Below are 12,085 nucleotides of genomic sequence, written 5' to 3' on the forward strand. Positions count from 1 at the left end.
AATACAAGCTAGCTCTGTCTTCTGGTCCTGAGCCACTTAACCAGGCTCGTATGTTTAGAGGGCAATTTACTTAGGCGAGAAAAAGGATCCAGCTCACTGTTACACTTAGGGTTGAGCTCTTGGCAGGAAGAGAACCTGATAGTCCCACCTTGGGACATGTCTCAGTCCCCTAGGGCAGGCATAGGTCCTGAGCATGTCTGAATATGGGGAGGAGTCCTGAGGATTTTCTACCTAGAGAGAACAGCATGGACCTGTAGTCTTTTTTTTTTTTTTTTTTTTTCTAGTCATCTCAAACTCGGGTTTGGGTTGGAGCAAGGAAACGGTAAGGAGGTCCCCAGGGCCATTTGTTTCTCCATGAAAACAGAGGCAGGAAGTGGCACCAGGAAAAACTACCATGCTGTTTCCCAACCTTTCCCAGTGGGCTATGAGCATAGTTTTTAGATCCTAAAGTTTATTTATTTTTATTATTTCTTTTTATAGGGCTGAGCGTAGAACCAGGGTTTAATGCATGCTGGGCAAGTGCTGAACCACCAGCCCTGAGACTCTCAAGCTTGGTCCCTAAACTGAAAGCCTAGTGAGCGGGATGTTGAGTAGGATAGAGCAAGAGCAGCTGGTGGGAGTGGGAAGAATAGGACAGGCCAAGACTGAGGCTGCATGGGTCTCCCCAACAGCCTCTGTAGATACCTTCAGATGCAGAAGAAAGGATTGGCAGAGATAGGCTGTCCTGGTGTCATGGTGATGTAAAATCCCCAAGTACGCATAGTAAATAAATGCATCAAGAAGGGAAAGCCGGGCTGACAGTGTTGTTTGTAGTGCATGAGATGCATTGGATAAAATTAAGGAAGCTTTTGGGAAAATGGCCTTTTAACTTCTAGTGGCTCTGGTGGTTTTCTGTGGCTGCCTTGGGATTGGCTGGAGCTCATGGCTGTAGGCCATTAAATGCTGTGATGGTGACATCTCTAAAAGGTAGCACTCCTCCTTTGGATGCATATTGCAGTAAAGGCACAGGGGACCCTGTTTCTAAAGAGCCTGTTGAATAATTTCTGGGTTTTAACAGGATTTTTTTTTAATTGTTAAGAATTCTGTGCATCACATCACCAGCAGTGGTAATCTGTTCATAAGTCTGTTGTTCCTTTTTGGACTCTCTTTGTTCAAGACAATCTGCTGGCGGTACTTTCAGTTTCATTTCTGTGTTTGGGTACATGTATGCTGAAACTGTCAGCTGCACAATTTAATAGAAAGGCACCAGGTTGATACATGGCTCCTGGGAGGTGGGGTGAGCCCCAACCTGGCTCCCGATAGACCTTTGTGCCCCTGGGCTGAAGTCATGACACCTGTTAGTGACAGGACGGACCCAGCAAGTTTTAGTCCTGACTGATCTGCCGAGGAAAACAGGAGTCAGCCTGACTTCTCATCACACATCAATATCTCTTCTTTCTGTTCAATTTGCCTATGGCTCCTGCCCCCATGGGGAAGTTGGGGTGACCGGAGGGGGGCTGGTGATCGGGCGTCCAAATGGGAGGCATTGAGGTAAGTCTTCACTTCCTTCAACAGCTCTGGCTATTGATTTCCTTGAGATGAGGGAAATGCCTGCATCATAGAGTAGGCAAGGTACTTCAGTGTTAATTCTCTGCCACTTCTCTAAGGAAACATACACTGAATTAAGTTTTATGTATTTGTTCACATTCAGTGGCGTCCCTGAAAGCCAGGGCTTCAACATCTGTGTCACAGCACTGACTGCAGGAGAGAAGCAAAATAGGATTTGCCAATGTGCCTCGTGTAGGCACCAGCTTCAGAAAGGGTTGGGCTGACGTCCCAGCACCTTGCCACCCTGTAGAAGGACCACTTCCTCTTCCTGACAGGCCTTCCTCTCTCCTCCCAGGCGTGGGCAGACGCTTTTAGGAGCAGCCCTGACCTCACTGGTGTTGTGCACATATATGAAGAGCTGAAGAGGAAGGGCACGGAATTCCCCATGGCAGACTTGGATGCTCTGTCTCCCATCCACACACCCCAGCGGGTAAGCTTCCAGCTAGCATTTTCTAGAAAGACTGCCCGTAGACCAGCCAAGCATCACACCAGCCTTTTGCTGATGCCTTTGCATTATTCAGCTTGTCATGTGTTCTTAAAGCTCCAGGGCATTTCTTTTTAATAACAAGGGGGATGCAGAGGGAGACAGCTGGGTGACTGGTGATTAAATGGCAGCAACGTCTCTCGCAGTTTCACACTGACAGTGGAGGAATATGATAGAGAGTTCAGCTCAGCAGTTTTCATGGAAATGGCTGCTTTGGCTAAGCCATCCTGTGAGGGTCATTAGCACCTGCTTTACAGAAGACTGTAGATCATGTGTGAGAATCAGTCCTTATTTTCTGTGGTACCAAGGGGTGGTGTTGCTCATCAGAGACAAAGAGCAGCTCTCAGTATACAGTACGGTGTGACTATAAAATAGGTAATCTCTTTGCTTTTAATATGTTTTTGGAGCTAGAACCAAGGGCCTGTGCCTGCTAAGAATGCATTCTGTTACTAAGCCACATTGCAGTGCAATCAGTGGGCATTCAGCATCAGTCCAGCTATTCTCAAATTCTGTCAGCCCTGGGACTCAAAACCCAGGAAAGGCCAGTGTTAAAACATCCTGAAGAACCTTTTTCGGTGCTGACAGTTACCAGAGTGGCCCTGTGACTCAGAATTAAATGGATTCTGACAGTGCCAATCACGGTTCCTCTGGGAAATTAGTTCCTGTACTGGCTACGAAGCAGCTCCCAACCCAGGCAGCAGAACCAGGAGAGCCCAGTCTGAAGAGGCTCACATGGCCTAGCTGGTCTCCACCTGCCATGTCTCTCACGTGGAGTCCTCACCATACTGTGTAAACACGTGTACTGATGTTGTGAGGCTAGCTGAGATACCCGTGTGGGCATAAAGTACATTTCCCAGAGCCTTAGTCTTGTGACCCCTCCGAACAGATCACTATGCTTTGTCATATAAACATAACCTGTGCATTCTTTCAACAACACAGAAGGAACAGTGTTGCTGTTCTGATAATTGCAAAGAAAAAGTTTGTATGATCGCTATTTATATGGGTCTTCTTGTAAAGGCCAAAAAGTAGTCTGTGGTACCAAGTAAGGATTCATGATTTCGCAAAACTTAATAAGCACTCTGACCCAGAAGTGGTCTTAATAACATCCCAACCAATGGCTGGAATGCTCCCAAGAAGCTTCCCGTGAGGCCTTTTGGGTTACATTGGTTGTCTGCAGCATATTCTTTGGAAGGCAGAGAGAAGAAGGAAGAAGAGGGAAGGAGGAAAGAAAGAGACAGTGGTGGCTCTACTGCCCTGATGGAGAGACTGACCAGGGTTCTGTGGAGTCTGATTGAAAGCACCACCTGTGTTGGGGGCAGTGCCAAGCTAAGCCACATAGGCACCCAACTGAACCAAAAATATTGTTGTCGTGCCAGAGTGTCCCAGAAATGGATCCGGCCACCACCGTGCCCAGGTCCCAGTCGCAGCCCAGGACAAGTGCCGGCACCTATCCCTCACCTTCTCCAGCTTCCTACTCTACGCTGCAGGCCCCGGCTCTAAGTGTGACTGGCCCCATCACAGCCAACTCAGAACAGGTATTTGTGTGCTTCCAGGCTGTAAGCAAGCCAGACTACTGCCCTCTTGTACCTTTCCAGGGTACAGAAGTCTCCCTGGATTTCCAGGTCCTGTGCCAGGAGTAGGGACAAAAAAATGGAAGGGCCTGGAGTAGCCAGATTGGAGATCATTGCAATAGTGTGTATTCTTGCTGTGGTAGGAAGCAGAGCTGAACAGAGCATAGATGGCAGCTGGGGGCTATGGCGCTGAGGGCTCTGGAGTGGGCCTGGGCTTTGTCACCCGAAGCCTATGCAGGCAGTATCATCGACATACACAGCACAGAAGAGTGGCATACCAGGGAACACCCAGTAGCCCATCTGCAGAGTAGATCAACATGTAGGCTGAGCGGGAAGGTCGTGGCAGAAAGCAAGGTCCAGAGCAAAGGAGCATAGCTTAGCTGCAAATAGGCATTCACCACTTGGGGAGGTGAGCACGGATCCTGTGAGATGTGCCAGCTACCACAGTTCACACTTAATCAGTGAGGCACCTTGGAGGCAGCAGCTAGATTAAGGAGGCCTTCCAGAAGCCTCTTCCTGTCCCCGTCAGACACTGCCCCTTTTCAGAGGGTCACTTCCTGATAAGTTAGTATAATTTTACTAAATTGTATTTTTAGAGAAGTTATGGAGAGTATTTTTAGTTGAATCTATAGAAGTTCTATTAGTTAAGATTTAAGAATGGGTGAGACTTGAAAAATTACTCAGTGTTTCTAGTACCTATTTGTTACAGTGCCATTACTGTGGAACCTTGTTAGAACAGGGTTCGTTCAATTGTTTATAGTGTTGTAACTGTAGTGTTGTGCTAGGGCTCTGTCCTTCTGCCAGTGCCAAGGAGAGGATTAATGAAAGCAGGATGCAAGCAAGGAGTCACACGGGCCTGGGTGTGAACCACATTCTGCTGCTCCATGTAGCGCTTCACTAAAACAGCTAACTTTAGTCTGAGCAGGTAACCAGGCCCTGACCCTGGTCCACAGAAGGAAGATATTCCCATGTGGCCACCAAATACTGGGGCTTGGTCCAATCCTACTGCTGAAATGTGGAGTCACTGTTCTAAGTTGGGCCTGGGTCACTGAATGCTGCCCCTCTTCACTCAGAGCCGGAGCCTTTGTAAAGGGGAGAAGGGCAGAAGGTCTTGACTCTAGGCCCTGCTCCAGGTAGAGCTCCAGGTTTGCTCTAAGAGGAAGCAGAAAGTGTCTGAAGCTGGATGGCAGTGGTGTCCTTGCATTGGCTCACTGTAGGGTAGTGGATGCCAAGAAAGGGCCCTTCAGCAGCTGGAATAGCCAAGAGGAGGCCCTGAGTGGTAAGAAGTGTAGGAACTCTGAACTGTGGCTCCCACCCCAGGTAGAAAATGGAAACTGAAGCAGACAATGGCCTCATTGTCTGGCCTGACCTGCTTCAGAACCCATCAGTGGTAGAATCTCCTTCACCAAGATGTTGAGGAAGCTCTGGGGCCACCCCCCTAAGTAAGGCAGAGGCTGGCAAGGGCCTTTATGAGCCCAAACCATCTTCCAGGTGACTGTTGAGGTGGGTCTTTTTTCTGTCTGTCCCCTGAGCAGTAAGACTGCTGAGACTCGGCAGCACAGGGGAGGCTGAGGGAGACTGGTCGTGGATGTTTGTATTCAGGCAAGCCAGGGGAAAGTGGAAGGGCCTTGCTAGGAGAGAAATGTATGGGTCTGGAATAGGTCTTTTGCAGAAAAGTACCCACTCTGTCACCATACTGTCTTCAAGGTGCCAACTCCCAATAATGACACTGAGACTTTTAATTAGTTATAAATGCTTAAGGCCTTCATTTTATGCTGGCAGCCAACTAGCTCCTACAACTCAAACTAACCTGTGTACCCCAATCTACTTTCTCCTGCACCACTCATTACCTCTCCTCAGTCCCTGCATGTCTGACTTCCTCTCCATCTCGTTAGCAAACTCCCCCCCACACACACTTTTCTCCTTCTCAGGATTTTTCCCTCTCCCTGGAAGTTTCCCTTGTCTCCTCCTGTCTAGCTATTGGTCATTCAGCTCTTTATTTTAACCAATCATAAAATGCCTTAGGCGGGTAAGGAAGGACAGAGAAGCATCTTATGAAAAGATTCCCCCAACAGTCCAGCCCTGGGATGCTAAACGAACAGGACATGCCTGTGGTCAGCAACATGCATTGTACCAGGTTTACCAGGCTGGCTGCTCAGCAACCTGTGAGGTGTGGGTTATCATTCCCTTTCCATAGGTAAGAGGATAAGCTTGGAAAGAGCTGGTCCATCTCTGGACATTGCTGTTGCTGTGGCACCCTCTACTCACTGGGTCTTCTAGAGCTCTGCACATATCTCCAGGCAGGCTGTGACTCTGTCAGGTGTGCATTGGGCTCTTATCAGAAAATATGGCATTTTTTTATATAACTTTTATGAGCTTTACTGTGGACAAAGAAGGTCCCTGTGGCTTCTACTGGTGCCTTGAAAGGATTAGAGATCCCAGGAGGTAACCCAAAGCTCAGGACTGGAAGACAAAGGGAGATGATGTATAGTTTGCCAACTGCAGGAGAGAAAGCTCAGGTTTTGGAGATGCTGATGACTGAGCAGGGTGGGGTGATTTTGAGAGTCTGCTCTAATGCCTCACCATATCAGAAGAATGTTATGAGCACTGGCAAGCCTCCCTTAGTGTATGACACTGGCAGGGACAGAGTCTATGAGCATAAGGGTCATTCTACCCTAAGGGGGTCTTGGAGCACCTGCACTACCATACACTGTTGGCTTTTTTTTTTTTTCTAATTTGTTTGATTTTATTTTATGTGCATTAGTAGGATGGCGTTGGATCGCTTAGAGCTGAAGTTACAGACAGTTGTGGACTGCCATGTGGGTGCTGGGAATTGAACCCAGGTCCTTTGGAAGAACAGACAGTGCTCTTAACCACTGTGCCATCTCTCCAGCCCCATACACTGATTTTTAGGGAGAAGAAACAGAAGCCTAGGTAGAATCCTAGGATTTTTTCAGGGTCCTGTGGAGGAAGAGCTGTGAGTACTCAGCTTTCTTCTGCCTCGGTTATTCATAGTACATTATTCGCCATCATGGCCAGGGAGGTACCGACCACAGACTGTTAGTGGCCAGGACTCTAGTGCTTCCTCCATGCAGTTCTCACCATACTGCCAGCCTCGATAGGCAGAGCAAGGGAGATAAGAAGGCCACCCCTGGCATGCATGTTGAGGTTGATCTAGGCGATCTCACAGTAGGCCTGATCTCTCAGGCCATGGGCTGGCTGATTATGATCTTGTGGCTAACTGACCTTCGTCTTGCCTTCTCCTTGACCTACAGATTGCTAGGCTGCGCAGTGAGCTGGACATTGTTCGGGGGAACACCAAAGTCATGTCTGAGATGTTAACAGAAATGGTCCCTGGGCAGGAGGACTCTTCTGACCTGGAGCTGCTACAGGTGAGGACAGCTTTAACTATGAAGCGTGGGCCGAGTGCCTGGCTGGGCCTGTTAGTGGCAATGCCGCCGCTGCACACCGTGGTAGAATCCTACCTGGGTGCACAACCATACTGACAAGTCTGGAGGCACCGTGGTGGAGAGGGTGCAAGCCCATATTGGTTCATATTCAGCTTTGCTTCTTGGAGATGGGTAGAGGCCAGTATTGCTCTCTGTACTTTAAATATTTTTCTTTAATAACTTTTTCCTGAGTCTAAAGTAACAGCTGTGGAATATGTTCCTATGAAAACAAAAAAATAATTTTCCTTAGCTTTTAGCCATCTGCAATAAGTGGTTTACATTTTGATTTATTTTCAGTAAGACTTTTTTTATGTCCATTTATTTTACATCAAGTTGAAATCATGCTGTGCATACAATCTTGTGCGTGGCTTTGCTGCTCCCTTGTTATTGCGTCATAAACATCCTGGAATAAGAGTTCTGGGTCCTTGATAGAGAAACCCCAATATTCTCTCATCCCAAGGAGATTCAGAGGCAAATTCAGAGCTCCTGTTCTCTGGAACCATCAGGCTGGGGTTGGTGGTGCTCTATGGTTCCTGAGAAGCTGCAACCCCACCCCCTGCCTCTTTGCTTCTGGGCAGTATAAATCATGATGCTAGAGATGGGACCTGGGCCTCTGCACACTAGACAAGCTACTCCCCCACTGAACCACACCCCTAGCCCACCCTGCATAGCTTCGGCATGGCAGGAAATGGAGACAGAAACAAGCCAGGTTGCAGTCCCACCCTTCAGTTGGTTGTGAGCCTGTGAGGCCCAGAGCTGGAGGCAGAGCTCTGTTATATTAGCCTGCAATGACTCCTCTGCCGAAAGTGGCAGTGGCACTGCTCTCCGGAGTAGTGACCTTCTGCAAGGGTAGAGCAAGGATGCTGTGAGCTACAAGTACCAGATCCCTCCTCCAAGAGGCAAGGTTCATGAGTGGATAGATCAGGAGTCATACTGGCTTGATGACCTGACCTCATGCCTCATGACACAGCTGCTACTGCTGTTGCTATTTCTGTCTGGCAGTCTTGTCCGCCTGAGTGCTGCATCTCCCACTTTGTGTGCACTTTGTGTGCACACACTGGCTACCTGTGAAACTCAGCCCTGATGGTCCAGCACTTTGGTAATATGCACATCCTTGGTTCTGCTACTTGGAGTTCCCAGTCCCCACTCCATGCCCTTAGTTCCTATAGGACAAGGCTGGGTAAAGGCCTCCTAGTCCAGCACCAACTATAGTCTGAGAGTCAGACAATAGGAGATATGGATCTTGCTCTAGGGAGCTCCCAGCTAAATACAGGAGACAGATAAGGAAACTGCTCACCTGCAAGGGACCTGGACATCAGGCTGCTCTTGAAGCTGAGACAGGTACCCTTGGCTAGTGTGGAGCACTGAGCACCCCCTCTCTGGTTCCCTGACACCTGCAGCAAACCAGGCTCCTGGTTCATGAGGTGGTGACCGTGTGATATGCTCTGTGGGCCTACCTCTCTCTAACACACCATCCCTGGCCTCTACCCTAGCCTGCAGGAGGACTCTGATAGGTATCCCATGGTGCACAAGAATCTGGCTAGTCCAGGGTGATGTGGCGACACTATGCTGCATCAGTGTTGGAATTCCTTCTCTGGGGTGGGGAACTCCTGACAGTAGAAAGTGGGTTGAACAACACTAAGATGGCTCCAGAGAGCCAAAACAGACAGCAGAAATAGTGTGTGTGTGTGTGTGTGTGTGTGTGTGTGTGTGAGTGCGTGAGTGCGTGTGGTTGCAGGGTATTTGTTTGTTTGTTTAAACAAGCTCATCAGCCAAGAATAACAGAGCCTAGTCTCCTGGCATCAGCTCAGTTTTCAAAAATAGGTTGCTTCCAATGACATTTTCCTTCACTCTGTTTTGTTCCAACTCAGAGCCTACTGGCCCCCACTGCTGTCATATAAATCAAACAGAAAAAGACTATGTCTGGGAGCCTGCGGGAGGCTGTCATTTCAGTGTGGAAGAGGCAGGAACGGGTAGCTGTGTGAACAGACTCACTTTTCCTGGCTGGAGGCCACTGCCTTATGTCGCCCTTCTCCTGCCCCAACAGTCAGCTACCAGCAGGCTGTGGCACCCACAGAATCTCGAGCCTTCCATATGGGAAAATGCCACTGTCCTCTTGGAACATTATGGGGTCAGAATCTGCCCCCAAGACTCCTTGTGCAAGATGGAAGACAGCCAGAATGCTCAGGGCACAAGTCGTCTAGAGCTTAGAATGTTGGCCAGGGCCCTGGGAATAAACATATTTGTCACCAGACCAAATGTCCCCACCAACAGATACAAGCTGCTCTTGACATGAGTGCAAGTTGATGGCTAGAAGGTACGGGGAGTGGACAGAGAGGTAATTGGAGGTGCCATCCTCAGGACGTACCCGTGGCTAATTGAACTCCTGGGCAGTTTGTATCCCCGTTGCTTCCTGCTTATGGCAAAGCTCTTCCAGATGTGTCCTCCCACAACCCATGTGAGCAACAGGGAAACTTGTGAACTACTTGTTTGAGGATTCCTGGAAAAGTGACTTGTCTTTGAGGAAAGGCCAAGGCCAGTAACACCTAGTGCTGTCAGCTTTGCTGGAGGCCCCAAGGAGGTAAGATTCTGGGAGGGGACTTTAAGCACCTCCCAGGGTGGGTGTTAGTTCCTCTGCTTTCTGAGTTGAGCAGCGTCTTCCAGATAGCTAGTCCAACTCAACACCTATGCCCAGCTTTCCTCTCCAGAGTCTTGGATCAGTTTTTCCTCACACCCCAGTGACAAGCTGTTCTGGCTGTCATAAAAGCACTGTTTGTTTCCAGCAGGCATCTAGGTTAGCCTGTGAGCACAGCAGGGCAGACAACTTACAAATGGCCGGATGCAAGTGTGGGAGTCTCCGAGTTAGGCAAAGCCTTCCTACGTCTGTATCTCCTTCCTTGGTGCCTGGAGTGATTACTATCACTGTGAAAGTGACTGTCACAGGGCATGTCCTCTATAGATCGTAGTTTCTGTAACCATTGTTAAAAAGCCCTTCTGCACATTGACTCAAGTCTTTTTCCTGAGCTTTAATTCGGTCTGTGTTAGACAAAAGCAGAGAAAATTCTTTCCCACATGGGTAGAGCCTTAAGTATCCAGGGGTTGTTGTAAGACCTACCTACTGGCCACTGTCCATGCTGTTTGCATCCCACCTGTATAGGAACAGGAAGCAATACTGTCAAATGTTGTCATCCTGCACCTTCTTTTTGCTCTTTGTTTTGAGACGGAGTCTTACCACGTGACCCTGGCTAGCCTGGTATGCTTTATATAGACGAGGCTGGCCTCAAACTCATAGAGACATGACTGATCTGCCTCCCAAGTATTAGTATTTAAGGTGGGTGCCACCACTGGCATGCTGGGCCATCTTCCCCACACACACAGGATGAGCCCGGAGGTGCAAAACTGTCATTTCCTTCCTAAAGTGCATGTCCTTAACTGAAACTAAGTTTGTTTTATTGGGAACTAACTGAACCTTTGAAGCTGTCTTCAATTAATAATAACGTATGCAGTGATGGATATTATATAAGTCTTTATCAGATGAAAAAGAAGCCCTGCTCTCTGCTGTTTAAGTAGCTTGTGGTTTGCTTGCTTCGTGCATCTCATTTCAACAAAGAGAGTAGCCAACATATTTTCTCAGGAAATCTAGGATATTCCAAGTGTCTAGTTTCATGTTCTCCTTCTCTCATCAGGGGACCTCCCTCCTTCCCTTCTCCTTTGCTGCTGCAACAGGACAAACCTTCAGGACCGAATTCTCTGCTTCTTTGACTTAAAAAGGGTTTAGAGGATAAAAAGATTGTTTTGTGAGGTAGAGATGAAACTGTCTCTTGAAGAGAAGATAACAGCACCAGGGTTAACTAGGCAACAAAGAGGGTATTTGATACAGTGTTCTGACTGACGGCAGGCATTTGCAGAAGTGACTGACTGCTGAGAACCGGAGATAGGAGGATGCCAAAGCAGAAGTCTTTGGCACTGAAGGGATTCCTGGCCCAGAGTCTGTATAGTGGAAAGGGAGAGCTGCACAACTGCTAGCTTAAGGGCCTCTGGGCCAGAAGAGAATCAGTCACTCCTTCACATGATTTTGAATGAAGGGAACAGGAGTATCTCCAACTGAGCCTGCTGTGATGGCTGTGGATGGCATCAGGGAAGCCACATGGACACCACTTGGCAAAGGGGTGGCACAAATTCCAAGGTTTTGCTCCATCTCTTTTCTACTTTTCTTTTTAAAAATGATTCACTTTTATTTATTATGTTACCGTGGGAGGGTATGTGCATATGAGTGCAGGAGGCCGCAGAGACCAGGAGAGGGCGTCATAGCTCCAGAGTTATGTGGTTATGGGGTGCCCTGTGTGCATGCTAGGAACGGAACTCAGGTCCCCTGCAAGAGCAGCCCACATTTTCTACCACTGAGCCATCTTTCCAATCCTGCCTTCTCTAAATATTTATTATTTTACTTTTTGTGTATAAGGGTCTTATACTCATGTCTGTCTGTGTCTCATATGTGTGTCTGGTGTCAAAAGAGGTCAGGAGAGGGTGTCATATCAGCTGGAACTGGAGCTACATTCACTTGTAAGTCATAAGTAAATGCATGTTGTACTTTAGAATTAGATAGATGCACCACTGATCAATAGCACATGAATTTTTAGATTGCTAATATATTCTTTAGAATAATTTTGTTCTACATATATGGGATTTTGACTCTTTTTCACCCCTTTATGAGACAGCAGTTTGAGAGTCGAAGTCAGGAGATGTGCAGAGACCTTGAGTCAGAAGGCTGGAATGTGTGAGCAGAGTGCTTATGACAGCCCTTGAGGCATCTTCCACGTGCTGCCTGTGAGACTCTGAAAAGAGAGCCTTCTCTTTCAGTACCCTGGCAGGAGGGGCAGAGAGAGAAGCAGCAAATGCAAGGTCAAAGCAGGAGCTTCTGGGGTTAGTATCTGTGAGCTCACTCTCTCTGTGCCCTTTGCTCTTGTTCTTCAGAAGTCTGCTAGCACTTTCCT

The 12,085-nt window shown here is 48.1% G+C and overlaps 1 protein-coding gene across 11 annotated transcripts in view; it reads left to right on the forward strand.

The window, feature by feature from the left end:
* Tom1l2 (target of myb1 like 2 membrane trafficking protein) overlaps positions 1–12,085 on the forward strand; it is a 123,588-nt gene that overhangs the window by 84,047 nt on the left and 27,456 nt on the right. For all 11 annotated transcript variants that reach the window (XM_060363611.1, XM_060363613.1, XM_060363612.1 and 8 more), the window contains 3 exons: positions 1,883–2,017; positions 3,448–3,606; positions 6,918–7,034. In XM_060363611.1, the coding sequence (XP_060219594.1) occupies positions 1,883–2,017; positions 3,448–3,606; positions 6,918–7,034 (411 nt within the window). The remainder of the gene's footprint in view (positions 1–1,882; positions 2,018–3,447; positions 3,607–6,917; positions 7,035–12,085) is intronic.

The sequence above is a fragment of the Meriones unguiculatus genome, chromosome 11, assembly GCF_030254825.1.
Source record: "Meriones unguiculatus strain TT.TT164.6M chromosome 11, Bangor_MerUng_6.1, whole genome shotgun sequence".
NCBI lineage: Eukaryota > Metazoa > Chordata > Mammalia > Rodentia > Muridae > Meriones > Meriones unguiculatus.